Source organism: Saccopteryx bilineata, chromosome 6 (genome assembly GCF_036850765.1).
Source record: "Saccopteryx bilineata isolate mSacBil1 chromosome 6, mSacBil1_pri_phased_curated, whole genome shotgun sequence".
NCBI lineage: Eukaryota > Metazoa > Chordata > Mammalia > Chiroptera > Emballonuridae > Saccopteryx > Saccopteryx bilineata.
Genome location: NC_089495.1, coordinates 105,435,358 through 105,454,672, shown reverse-complemented (window position 1 = coordinate 105,454,672; position 19,315 = coordinate 105,435,358). Strand labels below are relative to the sequence as shown.

General features: G+C 38.2%; 1 protein-coding gene across 2 annotated transcripts in view; it reads right to left on the bottom strand.

The window, feature by feature from the left end:
* Nucleotides 1–2,291: 2,291 nt before the first annotated feature.
* ITM2B (integral membrane protein 2B) overlaps nucleotides 2,292–19,315 on the bottom strand; it is a 28,149-nt gene continuing 11,125 nt past the window's right edge. Inside the window, exons 2-6 of one of the 2 annotated variants that reach the window (XM_066236321.1) lie at nucleotides 9,822–9,965; nucleotides 7,564–7,770; nucleotides 5,939–6,049; nucleotides 4,924–5,074; nucleotides 2,292–2,545 (exon numbers count right to left, since the gene is read on the bottom strand). In XM_066236321.1, the coding sequence (XP_066092418.1) occupies nucleotides 2,460–2,545; nucleotides 4,924–5,074; nucleotides 5,939–6,049; nucleotides 7,564–7,770; nucleotides 9,822–9,965 (699 nt within the window). In that variant the 3' untranslated portion in view covers nucleotides 2,292–2,459. The remainder of the gene's footprint in view (nucleotides 2,546–4,923; nucleotides 5,075–5,938; nucleotides 6,050–7,563; nucleotides 7,771–9,821; nucleotides 9,966–19,315) is intronic. The other variant, XM_066236322.1, reaches the window with a different exon arrangement.

The window sequence follows — 19,315 nt, the reverse complement described above, 5'->3', positions numbered from 1 at the left end:
ATCTGTCCCTCTCTGTCAAAAAAAGAGAATGTCAGTGACTCAAAAAGCATAATCCAACTACATGTTGTCTATAAGAAACTCACTTTAAATATAGAGACACATGTAGAAAAAAAAACAAGTTTATACACCAAAATAACAATAACAACAAAACTTCCAAAAACACAAAGGTGAGCTAGTAGTAGGGAATACACAACTTTTTTCCCTTGTCTTTTTCCATATCTACCAAGCGCACATTGCTATTATAGTAATGTTATTAAACACTGTATTCAAAGTCTTTTTTTTTTTCCTGGGTGATAGAATTATAGGTGATCTTTATTTTCTAGTTATCAATTCATTCATTCATTTTAATGTCCATTTGTGGCAAAGACAATGCTATGTGTTCAGCAAATCATTTAGGTATCATCTTCCTAACACTTGATGACTATATTTCACCATCTCCCTTATCACTGGCTACTAGTTGTTTGGCTGAGCACTGACCAACCGAAATGGGGAGAAGTGATATATGCCTGCCAGGCCTGGCCAGAAAACTCCTGCAGGACCTACCACTCATCTCCTTCCATGTCAAGTTTGGAGATTCAAAGCCAGCACTATCACAAAGTGAAGAAGTCTGCATCCTTGGGAACTTACAGCTTGCCACAATGGAATATGATGAAGCCACTGAGATGTTGCAACTATTATAGCAGTTCAACTATCTTAACTAATACAGCATTACTATTCTCAGTGGGAAACAGAAACAAAGAGCTCCTTCCAAAATACAAACCTTTAATAGTGGCCCATGATCTACTCAATGAAGTCTCCAGCACAGCATGCAAGGACCTCCATGACCCGTCCCATGCACTTTACATTCTAAAAATCTCACTGTCCCTCCTAAGTCCACCCCCAGTCCCTGAACCTGTTCTTCCCATTATAGTACTGATCACAACTGTATTGTAATTGAATGGTCACTCATCAGTCCCTTTCACTAGTTTGTAAGTCTCCAATGAGGCAGCAGCTGTCATTCTTCATAGATGTATCTTCGAAGCTTAATACCTCATGTGCTGGATGCAAAGGATGCTCAGTAAATATTTGCTGAATAAGTAAATGTGCTCCTAAATGTTCATAGTCTGATAAAATACCATGAAATTTTAGAGCCTGGAAGGTAGGGAAAGCAATTTTCATTTTATCAGAATATATTCTCTTCTAAAATAAATTCTCATCCCCTGAATATCTGACTGGCTAGCATAAAGCTCTTACGATATTACTGAAATGAAACCAAGAGCCAAAAGTCAAATAACATCCCTTTGGACTAGAATTAGTTTTTAGACTAAATTCTTTAAGGGTTTGTGAGGCTTTAAAAAATTTGACTCCTTAAATTCAAAAGTAATTTTTTTTTTCTTGGAATTCTGCAACAAAATTATTCTTAAGTAATGTAAATGGTGGTGGATTCTGATTTATTTCACATAGGAAGCAAACTCAGAGATACAAAAATCACCACATAACTCAAAACATTTCACTTGTAAGGAGACATTACCAGAAAAGCACTGTATTTTATGTAACTTGGGAACTTTAGGTTTAATAATAGCCATTCCATTAAATACAAAACCATTATTTTAAAGTATATTAAACTGAATCTTTCAAGATTGAGTCCCAGATGTTACTATAATAGTATTCATGAAGTATAGTTATTTTAAAAGCTTATTTTTTTATTTTTTTTTAAATTTATGATTTTGCTCAGTGTACATAGAGAACTAGATTTTTAAAAAATACTTTCTTCTATTAAATGGATTTTATCTTAAGATATGAAGAACCAAATTACTCTTTGGTTTATTACATGGGAAAAACAACACACAGGCCTTTAGTCAAACAACTTTGTGATATTTATATTCCATTGCACAGATATGGGTTATACAAATTAGTAACACAAGTTATTTCTTAAAGTCCAAACATTTTCTAAAATATTATTACAGCATATGCCTAGGATATTAAAACACTGAGGTGGAAATCATACTCTAAATAGTTAAATATGACACTGAAAATACTGCATATTTTTATTAAAGAAAACTTAAATTGTGTGCTCAAATGCTCTAACAACTAAGTAGCAGGGCAACTAATAACTACAAATAAATCACGCTGGTCCATTTTTATGTATGCATTTATATGATTATTCTTTATATAACCACTGCTCTTGAAAATGCATAATTAAAACATAAAATCTCCATAGCTAAGATCTACGGTGAAGTGTACTATTATCTATGACTTTATATAACTACTAATTCAAAGATAAAGACACCACACACTTGAAAAGAAGAAAAGATTTTTTAAAAGGAAATGGTTTTAATTGAATTAATGAGATGAAGGGATAGTGAAGCCCTGTTTGCTACTTACATGAAAGAAGATTTTAAAAAATAATCACTGCACAAAATACAAAGGGTAGGGTTATGCTGTGATAGTAAATGTTTCTCCATGTTTTTCTTGACTGTTCAAGAACAAATCAAAGTTTCCACAGCAAATTTGTTTTCAAAATGCCGAATTGTAACACAATTGCCAACTTCACGTTTCTGAATACCTGTTTAGAAGAAAAAAGGTTATAAATTTTTGGTTCTTTAGTAATATTCACTTTACTTCTTATAGTTACCATTTAGACATATAAAAATATTGTACTCTATATTTTTAACATTCAAGAAATAAATATTTGGCCCTGGCCAGTTGGCTCAGTGGTAGAGCGTCGGCCTGGTGTGCAGAAGTCCCGGGTTCGATTCCTGGCCAGGGCATACAGGAGAAGCGCCCATCTGCTTCTCCACCCCTCCCCCTCTCCTTCCTCTCTGTCTCTCTCTTCCCCTCCCGCAGCTGAGGCTCCATTGGAGCAAAGATGGCCCGGGCGCTGGGGATGGTTCCTTGGCCTCTGCCCCAGGTGCTAGAGTGGCTCTGGTTGCAACAGAGCGACGCCCCGGAGGGGCAGAGCATCGCCCCCTGGTGGGCAGAGTGTCGCCGGGTGGATCCCGGTTGGGCGCATGCGGGAGTCTGTCTGATTGTCTCTCCCCGTTTCCAGCTTCAGAAAAAAAATACAAAAAAAAAAATAAATAAATAAAATAAATTTTCCTCTCTCCTGAACTGCATGTCTTAATAGATCTTAGTAACAATAATACCATATTTATAAACTTAGAAGTATATTTGACTGCAGTGCTGCTTTGTTGAAACTTCACACTAAAAAGAATTTTATTATATGCATAAATCGACTTTTAAAAAAAATTATGGCCCTGACCAAGTGGCTCAGTGGATAAAGAATCAATCCAGAGCACTAGAGGTCATAGGTTGGACCTCGGGACAGGACACATCCAAGAAGCAATCAATGAGTACAAAACTAAATGAAGCAACTAAGTGAAACAAGTTGATGCTTCTCTCTCTCTCTCTCTCTCTCTCTCCCCCGCCCCCTTTCTCTCTTACATCAATAGAAAATTTTTTTAAAATTATGAACCCTGGCCCTTGGCCAGTTGGCTCACCTGGCATGTGGATGTCCCAGGTTCGATTCCCGATCAGGGCACACAGGAGAAGCGCCCATCTGCTTCTCCACGCCTCCCCCTCAAGCTTCTCTGTCTTTCCCTCCCTCCTGCAGATATGGCTCATTTGAAGTTAGGTGGCCCCAGGTGCTGGGGATAACTCCATGGCCTCAGCCTCAGGCGCTAGAAAGAGCTTGCTCGCTCTGTTGCTGAGCAACCCAGCAGCACCCCAGATGGGCACAGCATCACTCCTAGTGGGCTTGCTGGGTGGATCCTGGTCGGAGTGCATGCGGGAGTGTGTCTCTTTGCCTCCCCCCTCCTCTCACTGAGTAAAAAAATAAAATAAAATAAGTTATGAACCATTGAGATAATTTAAAATGTTAAGAAATCAAGCAGCAGGTTTCAGGTGACTCATCAGCCTGAGATAAGAGTATAAACTACTAAAAGTGCTAACAAAAGCCAGGAAAGCACTTTTACTGGGTGCTGAAGGTCCAAAGAAATTGCATCACAGTGTATTTGTTACTACTTCTTACTTTCCTACAGCCCTGTCACATATACTTTCATTTCATTTTTATAATGATCTTGAAAGGAAACAGGGACACACTGTCATCCTTATTTATTTTATTTTTTTAATGAGAAAGAGAGACAAACAGATAGGAAGGGAGACAGACAAGAACAGTCAACTCATGGTTGCACACTTTAGTTATTCATTGATTGCTTCTCCTATGTGTCATGACTGGGAGGCTCCGGTCGAGCCAGTGACCCCTTGCTCAAGTCAGCATCCAAGGGATCATGCTGATGATCCCATACTCAAGCCAGCAACCCCACACTCTAGCTGATGATCCTGTGCTCAAGCTGGTGACCTTGGGGTTTCGAACCTGGAACCTCAGTGTAAATGCCCTAGCTACTGAGACACCACCAGTCAGGCCTGTCATCCTTATTTTTTAGTTGAGAAAACAAGATTAAGTGATTTAGCAAAGCTATATTAGTAATGTCAATGATTTTAATTCTTTAGCCAAATTCCTCTGGAATTAACCTGGAATTATCCTCAATGAGATCCAAAGGCAAATGACTTTCTCAGAATCCATATCCTTAAGAGCGTACACCTTAGCCTCTCTAGAGACTCTCTGGGCAAGAAGAACCCTTCCAGTATGGCTGCACCAAAGGGGCAGGATGGAAAGCTGGACTGGGTAACTACATGGAAAGTAACCTACCAGCAAGCATCACAAGGCAATGACATTTCACATTCACCTATTCTATCTGAAAAGTGTGGATTTAGAGTTAAGATAACCCTTCAGATATCTACAAATACATAGTGATAAAATAGTATTTTTTCTCACTCATGGCAAGCATATTGATAACAATGACTAGCCTACATCTAAATCTATAGTAGTTTAACACAACAAAGTGAAACAAACTTTTCTGCCAGCACTTTAAAAGGTATTACCTTTAATGGTGTCTCTGCGTTGCAGTTTGTAAGTTTCCTTGTCATGGCACAGCCGATAAATAAAGACGCCCAGGAGGTCAATGTTCTCAATGCGATCGGTGATAACCATGTGTTCATGAATCAGATATGACTGAGGCAAATAGGTGCCAGCCTACATTTGAAAAAGAATATATTACATGTATTTCTCAAGGTGTACATTGAACAGAAAGGAAAAGAAACAAAATTCTTAGAGATTATAATTGGAACACAGGCAGGCAAACTACTGCCCACCATCTGTTTTTATAAATAAAGTTTTACTGAAAAACAGTCATGCTCATTTGTTTACATACTGTCTATGGCATCAGAATTGAATAGTTGTAACATAGATCTTATTTCTTGAAAGCCTGTTTATTCTCCAGCCATTTTGGAAATCAAATATAATTTTTAAAATGGTATTTTAATTTCAAAATTAGAAGAAAAAAAAACAATCAAAACCACCCTGGTTGCCCTGGCCAGTTGGCTCAGTGGTAGAGCGTCGGCCTAGCGTGTGGAGAACCTGGGTTCGATTTCTGGCCAGGGCACACGGGAGAAGCGCCCATTTGCTTCTCCACCCCTCCGCCGTGCTTTCCTCTGTCTCTCTCTTCCCCTCCCGCAGCCAAGGCTCCATTGGAGCAAAGATGGCCCGGGCGCTGGGGATGGCTCTGTGGCCTCTGCCTCAGGCGCTAGAGTGGCTCTGGTCGCAACATGGCGACGCCCAAGATGGGCAGAGCATCGCCCCCTGGTGGGCAGAGCGTCGCCCCTCGTGGGCGTGCCAGGTGGATCCCGGTCGGGCGCATGCGGGAGTCTGGCTGACTGTCTCTCCCTGTTTCTAGCTTCAGAAAAATGAAAACAAAACAAAACAAACAAACAAAAAAACCCACCCTGGTTCCTCTTAGCTGTATTTCCAGAAAAATGGGCTCCTATAGTTAGTTTACAATGAGAAATTCCAAGATGCTATAGCAGCATCATTAATAAGAAATATTTTAAAATTTTATACCTTTATGTTAATAAGTAACTCCAGCAGGTTTCTGGGTGGCATAACAATGGAAGTGTTCAGAGGAATCACATAGCACTTATCCAGATTAATATCTAAGTAGGCCGTGAGTTTCTGGAAAGAAGATACATTTTTGTTAGATTAATTGTTATAATACAGGCAACAACCAGAACAAATTAAGATTTTGCTGGGATAGAAATGAAAGCAGTAATGGGAGAAGAAAAATTATTGCTACTAGTAAGTAAAATCCTTATCTGGAGTTTCTATAACTGATAATAAGCTATTAAAATTAACTGAAAATAACCTATCATCTGATTAAAAGACTTATAAATCCTAACGCCCTCCAAAGGCATTCATTGTATGTAAAAATGAACTTCTCATGTATGTATCTAGAATACCGTTAATAAAATCCTTAGAGAATTGAATAAGTCCATTAAATGATTGTCTGTGTTCTTGAAGACCATCAACAGAATGGTTTTGAGGGTTAAAATGAGTTTAACTAAACCATGTAAATATACTTAGATTTTAAGAGCTCAGCAAATGTTAGCTATTATTATTTACTATCTGATTTGTATAAAGTTTATTACCTTGAAGTAATTTTTCAAATTGGCTTGTAAATATTCATCAGATGTATGTTATCAGGGATGAAATGTTTGCAAAGCCAACTTCAGTTATAGGTTTGAATGTTCAAAATGGCAAACACATACCAGTGTAAAATCTGCAGGGACTATGTGATCTTCTGAATCTTGGTTTTAAAAAAATATTCTTGAGACAAATATTATTGCAGGAATTTAAATATCAACTAACTATTAAAAATACTATATTATTATGTTAATTTTCTTAGGTTATGCAAATTCCTCATTCTGAAGAGATAAAAGCTTAAGTATCTGGGGATAAAATCTCAATTGTGAGAAAAAGAGGTGAGCAAAATAAAGAGACAAAGAAAATTGATAAAATCTTGTAACCAGGTGGAGAATTTGGGATATGAACTGAATTTACACTTCAATTTTTCTGCACGGTATAACAATTTTCAATAGCTGGGGAGAAATGTAAAATGAGAACTTAAAATAAATTAACAAGACATCAAATGTTGATGAGTTCTTTTGTAAGACAGAAGAAACTCAAATTCATGTTTTTAAGTAAAAAGTAAACTCTAGAATAAATTAGTAAGTGCTGAAATTAAAACTATAGCCCCAGCTGGCTGGCTTAGCAGTAGAGCATCAGCCTGCCATGTAGAAGTCCTGGGTTCAATTCCCAGCCAGGGCAAACAAGAGAAGCACCTATCTGTTTCTCCACCCTTCCTCCTCCCCTTTCTCTCTATCTCTCACTTCCCCTCCCACAGCCAAGGCTCCATCGGAGCAAAGTTGGCCTGGGTACTGAGGATGGCTCCATGGCCTCTGCCCCAGGCACTAGAATGGCTCAGGTTGCAACAGCTCAAATGAGCAGAGCATAGCCCCCTGGTGGGCATGCCAGGTGGATCCCAGTCAGGTGCATGCAGGAGTCTCTCTGTCTCCCCACTTCTTACTTAAAACCAGAAAAAACAAAACAAAAACAACAACAAAAAAATCTATAAAAAACATAAATTTAAAAATTTGCATTCTTTTTAGAGTTTGGGACACCTGGCTCACCTTGTTAAAGTCATGAACAATGTTGGCAGGATCACTATCAGCAAACTCTGGGACAGGCACACTGATGAATTCAACTTCTTCTTCCTCAAAGATCTTAATATTTTCCTCAATTGTCTGGTAGCGAGCAGCTGGGGCATCTGCAGAAGGCTCATTTAAGATGACGTCATCTTTGATGTACTTGATTCCACAGTAGTACACGTCATCTGGCTATGGAGAGTTTAAATACTATTTCAGTAATTCAGTGGGGACAGGTTTTTAAATGTAAGCATTACTTAAGCTGCCACCTCTATCTAAATAGTAGTTTGCTTGCAAACTCTTACTTTTAGATGACAAGTCAGACAGTTTAATTACAGAGTTAAAGCATTCTTTAAGATCAGGTTTTGAAGTCCTGTAAACAGCTTTAGGAGAAGAAAAGCAGCTGACTCCCCCATTACTTTTGGTGGTCCACAGAAAGAAAATACGAAAGCAATTATCCAGCTGGTAACAATAAATCTGAAAAAACACACAGGTCTGTTTCTACTGGTAGGCTTTATTTTTATAAAAGAATATACTCAGAAATCAATGTATCTTCTGAAAGAACTTTTAAAACTTCTGATATAATTCACTGATTTTATAATTTTTCTCATTAGCCAAATGAGGAATAATTTTTCTGAAATTTCCACAGGTAGACAGGTCTGAATTTTCATATATATATATATATATATATATATATATATATATATCACAATTAAGCGTAAAATATCATATCACAGCAAATCATTATAAAGACTATACAAATTATACATATATGATAAAGACCAGGAGCCTGGCTGTGTGGCGCAGTAGACAGTGTCAATCAGGAACACTGAGGTCACTGGCTCGAAACCCTGGGCTTGCCCAGTCAAGGCACATGTGACAAACAAGCAATGAACAAGTAAAATGAAGCAACTATGAATTGACACTTCTCCCTCAACCCCCACAAAAACATTAAACAAAATCTTAAAAAAAAAAAAGACCAGAAGTATATAACAAAACATTAAGACAACAAATGTCTCTAGACAGTAAAACTACAAAAATTTTTTTCTTTATTAAATATATTTCTTATAAAAACTGTATTAAATAGCCTGACCAGTGGTGGTGCAGTAAATAAAGTGTCAACCTAAAATGCTGAGGTCACTGGTTTGAAACCACAGGCTTGCCTGGTCAGGGCACGTACAAGAAGCAACTATGAGTTGCTTTGCGCTCCTTCCCCCCCAACCATTTCTCTCTCCCCCACTCTAAGAAAAAGGAAAAAAAGTTGTATTAAACAAATATGAGTGCTATCAGTAATGTCTATTAACAAGCCTTCTTCTTGAAAAACATAGAAAATAAGCATGAAATTTATACATCCTATGGCAGAATAGTTCAAAATTACTTAAGTTATTTGAGTAAAGCCACTTTCTCTAAATTTTAAAAATATTAAAATATTTGAGGTAGTCATAAAAGCTCATTTCCAAAGATTCCTTAAGGAAAATAAATAAATAAACCTACTGAATTATTGCCCAGAAAATTGTATCACAAAACAAATATGATAATTATAATCAGAAGAAAAATCTGTCTTAACCCACTGGGATTACTATTAAGTACTTAAGTTTTAAACAACTTGCATCTTAAGTTACTTCAGCATTACTGCTGAAGTCACGAAATTCTTCAGTGAAATTAATGACAGAGAAAGAGGTGGAGAGAAGTACTCCTGTGTATTCCTTTGTCTAAAAGGCTGGGCAAACAGGTTCAGGGGACTTTTTTTTTTTTTTTTTTTTTGTATTTTTCTGAAGTTGGAAATGGGAAGGCAGTCAGGCAGACTCCCGCATGTGCCTGACCAGGATCCACCCGGCACGCCCACCAGGGGGCGATGCTGGGGCATTGCTCTGTTGCAACCAGAGCCATTCTAGCGCCTGAGGCAGAGGCCATGGAGCCATCCTCAGCGCCTGGGCCAACTTTGCTCCAATAGAGCCTTGGCTGCGGGAAGGGAAGAGAGAGACAGAGAGGAAGGAGAGGGGGAGGGGTGGAGAAGCAGATGGGCACTTCTCCTGTGTGCCCTGCCCGGGAATCGAACCCGGGACTCCCCAGGCCAATGCTCTACCACTGAGCAAACTGGCCAGGGCAAGGTTCAGGAGACTTTTAAACATAGCTTTAAAATAGGACCACCACTCTGGCTAAAGGCCACAGACTAAAAGTACAGGCTTACAGCAGGTAAGGGCCAATTTTCTAATACATGTGAAAGGCAAAAAAGTTCTTACCATTTTTTCACTTACTTGAAGTGCAAAATACTTGTACAGGTATGCTCCTCCTAGAATGACACCCGCAAGCATAAATGCTAGTCCAAAGCACATGCACCAACACCAGGCTCTTCTCTGGCCAACTGGTACCACTTCATCTGGGTCCTAAAATATGGAAACAGACTGATAATCAAAATCCATCTCCTGTCAGAACTGGTCATTCCTGAAAGAAACCTTAAGGATTACTAATTTTATAAATAAAGATAAAGAGACCAAGGAGTCAGGCCTCTCTCTGATCAAGATCAAAGTGGTGTGCCAAGACTCATCACAATGCCTCCGGGCTAAGAAACCAGTCCCCTGGGAGGACTTCTACCTGCTACCCATCTCTACATACTTGGTGCTTAATGTCTTCTAACATTTAAAAATTCACAAAACATTAAAACATAACTTTGTCATGCAATACTATGGTGCTGAGCCTTGTATATTATAACTTTAGGGTATAATAGATTATTTGAAGTAGAAAAAGAGTCCAGGAAATCTTTAAATAAGATCTTTATAGGAAAGATTCAATTTAAAAAACCTTATAAAGTCAAGACATACAATTAGCATACAATTGTTAGAATTCTGATTTTGATTCACTCAAGAATATAATTTAACATTAGAATGTTATGCGGGGTTAAGTCTTGGAATATTCCCTTTGCCCTCCTTTCTCAGTTCCTCCACTCTGGCATTTCAGAGTAATAGCTGATTTTGTATTTGTACCATTTTGTGTGCAAACAGTAGACAAAGGAGATTAGCTACCAGCCTAACATTACTAATGTCTCCAGAAATATAGTCAATAATACTGCAATAACTATGTAATGGTGCCAGGCAGGTACTGGAAATACCAGGGGGGAATACTTTGCAAAGAATATGATTGTCTAATCACTATGCTGTTACACTTTGCTGTAGTAAGTGTACTACTTATCAATATGTTGTATACATAAGACAACAAGTGTGCTGCAAGGGAGTAGTGAAAATAAGACTAGAAGAACTTACTAAGCCACGTATGAAATTACATCTGTGAATAAAAAGTTATAAGAGGCCCTGGCCAGCTGGCTCAGTGGATAGAGCGTTGACCCAGCATATGGACATCCTGGGTTCAATTTCCAGTCAGGACACACAGGAGAAGTGACCATTAGCTTCTCTCCCCATTCTGCTCTCCCTTCTCTTCCTCTTCTCCTATAGCCAGTGAGTGGCTCAAATGGTTTGAGTGTCAGTCCCAGGCGCTGAGTATGGCTCGGTTAATCCGAGTATATCAGTCTCAGGTGCTAAAAATAGCTTTGATACTCAAGCATCATCCAGCCAGGAGTTGCCGGGTGGATCCTGGTCAGGGTGCGTGTGAAAGTCTGTCTCACTATCTCCCCTGCTCTCAATTAAAAAAAAAAAAAAAAGAGTTCTAAGATTCCACAAAGTCATAAGTAATATAAAAATTGAATGATCAAGTATAGTGTTTTGCTTAAGCCCTTATCTGATCTGACATAAATATCAAAGGAGGTAAGAAATAGTTCCTAGCATAATTAATTTTACAATGGAGGCAGAGTGGAGGGATGGAAACAGTCATTTCTAAACAACTGGTTTCAGCTGTTGAGACAGTCAAATGTGCATACAACACCCACTGTTTGACAGGCTCTCTTTTCTAGTAGGATATAAGTGAATAGCTGAAGAGTATGGGATGACTCTTGTAAAAGAATATGAAACCTGGCCCTGGCCGGTTGGCTCAGTGGTGGAGCGTCGGCCTGGCGTGCAGAAGTCCCGGGTTTGATTCCCGGCCACGACACACAGGAGAGGCGCCCATCTGCTTCTCCACCCCTCCCCCTCTCCTTCTTCTCTGTTTCTCTCTTCTCCTCCCGCAGCCAAGGCTCCATTGGAGCAAAAGATGGCCCGGGTGCTGGGGATGGCTCCTTGGCCTCTGCCCCAGGCGCTAGAGTGGCTCTGGTTGTGACAGAGCGACACCCCAGAGGGGCAGAGCATCGCCCCCTGGTGGGCGTGCCGGGTGGATCCCGGTCGGGCGCATCCAGGAGTCTGTCTGACTGCCTCCCCGTTTCCAGCTTCAGGAAAAAAAAAAAAAAAGAATATGAAGAATATGAAACCCCCAACTACCACATTGATGACAAATTACCATGTCTTTTGGTATATCATTTTTAACTTGTCAGCAAACAATAATTTCAAGAATGTCTATTATATATGTTCTAGCCACTAGTTATACAGCCTCTGTCAAGAATTGATCTTTCAAAATCAGCCTAGAAAATGAACATGCAAAGAGAACATAAATATGTCATAGGTTCTAACAGGAGAATGTAGAGAGTACAGAAGGGACAAGATGGTTTGGGGAGGAATTCCCAGGGGAGAAAATACTAGAATGGAATACTAAAGGACAAATATTCATTACCTATGCAGAAGACAGCGTTAAAGGACATTACAGATAGAACAAAAAAAGAAAAAAAAAGAATAAAATCCTGGAGCTAGAATGTCATTCTTCAAGAGCCACATGTGGTACGGCTGGAGTGCCCAATACGGTGTGAAGGGGAACAAGAGATGATAATGGAGGGACAGGTGGAGCAGAAGCAACGTGGTATGCCATGCTATGGAGTTTGAATTCTCACATTCATTCAAAGTCACATTTCAGGTCTCTGCTCTCTGCCATCTGAGGAAACAAAGAGAAGACAGCCATCTACAACCAAGAAGCAGGAGCAGGCTCTCCTACACCTTGATCTGGGATTTCCCAGTCTCTAGACTGTGAGAAATAAATAGTTTTGTTTAAGCTTAAAAACAAACAAATAAACAAAAAAACCACTTTAAGACTATGACAGTAAAAAAAAATTTAATTTCTCAAAGAATGTATAAAATATTTTGCTTATCCACAGGCCATTTGTGCAACATCTCAACAGTGTAAACCATGGCTTAAGAATCAGAAAATAAAAATCTTTTGACTCCCCAAATTACAGACCCAAGTCCATGTACCACAGTCACAAAGTGCTGTGAGGTATTCAAAGTTCATCTAGTCTCTTTACTTCTCTAAATTTATAGTCATCACTTTCTACCCCGCAGTAGAATCACTCACATACAGATCTTCTCTCTTCCTAGGCTATAAGGTTCTTGTGAGTACCCATTCATATTCATTTTGTATTAGTCATACAGGCATGTGCTGTTTCCATCAAGGATGTACACATATAAAAGTGGTCCCATAAGAATATAATAAACTGAAAAATTGCTATAGGCTAGTTGATATGATAACTGTCATAATGTAACATGTTACTTCTGAGTTTGTGGTGATACTGGTGTAAATTAACCTAATGAGCCGCAGATTGTATAAAAGTATAGCACACACAATTATGCACAGTGATAATGATAATAAATGACAATGTTATTGGTTTATGTATTTACTACAGTATACTTTTTATCGTTTAGAGCATACTTTTTACTTATCAAAAAATGTTTGCTGAAAAATACTATGACATGTCATAAATACTTTTATTTCCTGTCCACCTCATCTCTTGATTGCATCATTTTCTCTCGTGCTTGACTTAATTGCATTGTTTTGTACAGGGCATGCTGTACAGGCTTGTAGCCTAGGAGCAATAGGCTCTACCATAAAACATAGGTATGTAGTAGGCTATACAATGTAGGTTTAGGTAAGTATATCTATGTTGTTCACATGACAACAAAATCGCCTACCACATTTCTCAGTATGAATCCCCATCATTAGGTAGTACATGGCTATTCAGGTAGCTCGTAATCAACCTTGGCACTTGGTTGGTACTGAACTAATATTTGATGAATTAAATCTAGATCTTTTTTTAAAAGCCTGTTTTTTTTTAATGATCCATAAAAATTACATCAGCAGCCAGCATGATGACGACATGGGCATGATATGACATACAGTACATATTTAGCAAAGAATAGTAGCCCTAAGAACTTAGCCCAATTCAACATTTATTAAGGGCCTGTTATTTGCAATGTACTGTGCTAGATCCTGTAGGAAATTCTAACATGATTAAGACATGGCTCATAACCAATTTACAGCCAAAACAAATGACATGCTATATAATAATCTGAGTCATAGAGAAGAATTAAAGTATTCAAGATACAAAAGTTTTAATCTAAGCTATTTATTAAGAATATTTTAATGATTAAATTTTAACACTTTAAAGAGTAAACTTAAAGAAAAAAGCCACATATAAAATTTAAGAAGAAAAACCACACGATCATCTCAAAATATGTAGAAAAATCCATTTGTCACAAAGTCCAACTCCCATTCATAATAAAATCTCTTTGCAAACTAGGAAGATGTGAAATTCTTTAACATGAATAAAACTAATCAACAATCTGTAGCAAAGCTCACAGTTAATGCTGAAACGTCAGACTTATGCATACCCTTTCAAGGCAGGAACATGAGGAACCCTCACTTTCTTTCCTTTCAACAATGTACTAGAGACACTAGTGACAAGAACAGGAACAAATATAAAGATTAAAAAAGAACACAAAACTGTCATGTGTAAATGGTATAAATGTCTATAAAAAATCTAAGAAAGTCAAATTATTCAAACTAATTAGAGATCTGCAAGACTGTTGAAGATCTGTAAATGAAACTCCACAAAGGCAAAAAACTACAGTGATCACAAGCAGTTTAGTTGTTGCCGTGGCCTAGGGCCGGTGAACGGAAGATGGAAGAGGCACGAGGAAACCTGCTAACCTGATGGAAATATTTCATATCTTGATTGTAGTGGTAAATACATGATTTTATACAATTGCCAAATTCAATCAAACTGTACACATAATTTAGGTCAATTTTATTGTATGTAAATTATATTTCAGTACGAGGAATGAGGGAAAAATCTACTGAGATCCCACATATCAGGCAATAAAAGAAAATGTAATAACACCCAGTGCTGGAGAAAATATGGAACAATGAGTATTTGGACCTTTCACATGGTTGACAGGAGTTAGTACAACTGCTCTGGAGAATAATTTGATAGTATCTAATAAAATTAAAGATATAACCTATGATTCAACAATCCCATTCCTAGGCCTATATATAGCCCTAAAAAGACTTTTGCATACATACATAAACATATATAGGTCCAATAATAATTACTGCAGAATTGTTAATAAGAAAAAAATGGAAATAAAAAATGTCAAGTGGAGAATAATGTTAAAGAGTCAAATAATAGTTAAAATGAAATCAACTAGCACTGTTCATTATGAGATAAATCTCAGAAACATAATGCTGCACCGAAAGCAAACAAACAAAAAAACTAGCAAGTCAGATAATACACACACAGTGTATGATACCTAGGAAGAGTTGCTTTACTGGGGTATGTACCTCCCACAGGCCTAATTTAAAACAAGTTACAGAAACAAATCCTCCCTATGCTCCCCACCTACTGCAATAAAACTGGGAGCCTTAAATTATGCTGCTGAGGTAGAGAGAGATCTCCCACAGGTGCTGTAGGATTATCATCTCATTAATCTTTCTAAAACATCAAATTTTTACCCCAGTTTATAAGTGAAGATACCACAATGGCCTATAATCACCTTTCAACAGTAGGTATGGAAAGATACGGCTTTCAGAAGCATTCTCACTCTTGCACTGAACTAATTTCTGGTTCAAGTAAGTCTTATCATATGATAAAGTAAAACTACTTACTTGTATCTTAAGCAAAATGAAGGACAAATTCTGGGCTAGTACTTTAATTACTTAAGAATTAGGTCACCTCAATCAGTTCCCTAAGAAGTTTCAGAAAATGTGCTTCAATGATAAAATGAACTCAGAAAAAAAGCAAGGGTTTTCATATAATTTTTATTCTGTTCCCATATTGACAAAGAACTTCAAATCCCCAGGCACTTCTTTTTAGAATGGAAAAACATTTTTTGCAAAGCTTTCAGATACACTATTTTGCATTATTATAGCAAATGTAACAATGCTTTAAGAACCAGAATACATAAGAAGAAAACAGCTGTTAAGGTTAAAAGTTATATTACAAAAAGGAAAAATATGTTATAAATACACTTCAGGTATAAAAATGAGACAAAATACAGAAAAGAACCAATACAATTGACTCAACCACTGAACCTTCAGAAGTAAATTGAGTTATTCAGCTGGCCAGGGATGTGTTGTCTGGCCTGTATACCGTTTTCCAAAATACAGAATTAGCTGGCAACATTTTTAAAAAATCTAATGATTCTGCCTGACCAGGCGGCGGCGCAGTGGATAGAGCGTTGGACTAGGGTGGAAGTACCCAGGTTCGAGACCCTGAGGTTGCCAGTTTGAGTGCGGGCTCATCTGGTTTGAGCAAAAGCTCACCAGCTTGAACCCAAGGTTGCTGGCTTGAGCAAGGGGTTACTCGGTCTGCTGAAGGCCTGCGGTCAAGGTACATATGAGAAAGCAATCAATGAACAAGGTGTCGCAATGAAAAACTGATGATTGATGCTTCTCATCTCTCTCCGTTCCTGTCTGTCTGTCCCTATCTATCCCTCTCTCTGACTCTCTGTCCCTGTGTAAAAAAAAAAAAATCTAATGATTCAAATTTTTAAAAGTGGATTGCTGAATAATGGTCTCGTTTTCTTAACTTCTTTCTCATCATTTTTGTCCCAGTTGAAAACAAAACATAAGTTCTTTTCTATAGTACATCACATGGTTTTGAACTTGATCTTCATTTCCAGCTATGACTAGGTATGCTCCCTTTTGAGAACCTAATTTTATAAAACCACCAGTCTAAACTACTTCCCCACATAAAGGATTTTGATTTCTGGATCTTAAGACTAGATTAACAAAGTTAATAAACCACACTCATCATTTATATGACTAAACAGGCATTCTTTAACAGAGAACAAATGCAAACAGCATCAGCAAACCAAAAACAGTGGCAGAGAGGAGCAGGTATTGGTTTAAGGCCAAAGACAACCCTGGTCCAAGGGCCTGAGGCATCAAAGAGCTGTTCCAGGCAGCTCCCAGCTCCCAAAAAAGATAATCGATGATAATGACAAAAGGCTACTTATGTTATAATACCACCATATGACATTTTAGAAAAGGCAAACTCTAAGTAAGAACAGAAAACAGGGATGGGATAAGAGACAGAAATAATTAAAAACTGTACGAAGGACTTTGGGGGGGTGTGGCAAAAATGTTCTGTATATGACTATATACATTTGTCAAAACTACCACAACTGTACACCTACAAGGCCAAATTATGCTGTATTCAATACTCCACTAAACTAAAATTCCTTTCCTTTCCCAATTTATGAGCAGCAAGGACAGCTTTTTCTCCCCTAAGACCCAATTAAATGATACTAAAGAAGCTGAAAAAGACACAAACCTGCAAGGGAGAGAAAAATAAAATTGATAGTAAACAGTTGTCAAAATTTTGGAGGATGAGAAAAGTTAGACATTAAACTTTTCCATCTCAATTGCCTCATCATAAATATGGATTATCTCTTAGGGCTGTTGTGGGGATTATATGAGAAAATGTGTAAATCATTTAAATCATTGTTTGGTACATAGTACATAGGAAATGCTTAGTAAATAATAGCTATTATTATTCCCATCAGCAGCTGACTCAGCTGGGAAGGTAAGCTAAAACAAGTACTATCTGTTAAGGTTGAAGCCAATAAAAAGCAATCTACAGCAAAATACTGAAAAGACCAATTGAAAAAAGACTTACAAATATTGGACAACAAAATTCAATTGTTTTCTATTCCAAAAAGAATTTTAACATAAAAACTTGCATTATCATTTAAAATCTACTTTTAAAATTTCCAAAATGCTTTCCTAACTATATTCTTAGAATCACAAAAGTTATATCAGAGATTGCTCCAATTTATTATTAAGATATAAAGGCATCAAACATTTGGGCCCTGGCTGGTTGGCTCAGTGGTAGAGCGTTGGCCCGGTGTGTGGAAGTCCCAGGTTTGATTCCTGGCCAAGGCACACAGGAGAAGAGTCCATCTACTTCTCCACCCCTCCCCCTCTCCTTTCTCTCTCTCTCTCTCTCTTCCCCTCCCGCAGCCAAGGCTCCACAGGAGAAAAAAAAAGTTGGCCTCTGCCTCAGGTGCTAGAATGGCTCCGGTTGCATTGGAGCAACACCACAGATGGGCAGAGCATCACCCCATAATGGGCTTACCCGGTGGATCCCGGTCAGACGCATGCAGGAGTTTGTCTCTCTGCCTCCCCGCTTCTCACTTCAGAAAAATACAAAAGAATAACAAAAAAAATTTGTTTGCATTTTCTTTAAATTTACTGATTTTAGAGAAAGAGGAAAGAAGAGAGGCAGAAACATCAGTCTGTTCCTGTATGTGCCCTGACCTGGGATCGAACCCACAGCCTTCTTGTATCAGGATGACGTTCTAACCAAACGAACTATCCGGGCAGGGCAGTTTGCATTTTCTTATTCACTTAAATCAGTATTTGAATTTTGCTTCTCATTTGACTTTTCAAGTAAGCTTGCTTTTATCTGTAAAAAAGTTCACAAGGGAAATGTGTGTCTGACATACCAAAAGGAAGCAGTTTTCTAAGTACAGTACTGTATTTTTCGCTCCATAAGATGCACCTAAGGTTTTAAGGAGGAAAATAAGAAAAAAAATACTCTGAACCAAATGGTGTGTTAAAATATTTAATAAAATATACCAAAATAATATTTCAACAATGTAAATTCAACAGCAGTATTAACATCCATTAGTACTGTTATTAACAAATGAGAAGAGATTTTAATGTTCATATACTCTTCTAGTTGTCCAGGAACCCCAGGAATTCATCATCGCTAGTGTCAGAATTTAAGCTCAGTTGCTCACAATTACTGGTATCACTGTCTTCGCTATTTTCATATATGGTACCATCTTCAGTGCCATCTAAGGCATTGCTAATGCCACATTTTTTGAATGACTGTACCATGGTTTAATTCTTCACTGCCATATTTTCACCCATTCACAAACGAGTGATTGTGGGTCTCCTCATTCATCCAGTTGGTGTCAGATAATGATCACCAGCAGCCATCCATTTGTTCCACTCTTCTTGCATAAATACTTTAAACAGTTTGTTGATGGAAACGTCAAGAGGTTACAACTGGCTGGTAAGACCCCCGGGAAATACAGCCAGTGTGGAAGTCCCAGGTGTCACTTCTTTAAAGTTGTTTTTGTGGTTTCACTAGTATGTGCTCTAAACTGGTCAAGCACTAACAGGGCAAATTTTTTCTGAGGCTCTCTAGGACATTTAGACCAAACTTTTTCGCACCCCTGGCCCCTCCCCTATCTGCCAGCAAGCCAGCCAGCCAATGAAATGCTATTAGGTTGGCAACAAGTGACATCAGCACTTCACACAGAGCTCCAGCAGCTGCAGCATAGCCCTCCACCATTGTAGCTTGCCTCTCACGTCTGCCTTCAATGATGCCAGATGAATGCACCCACACAACGTCTGCTCGCCTTCTCTCCTGCGCTGCATGCAACTGTGGAAACTGGAACCAGGAGATCACTCAGCAGAT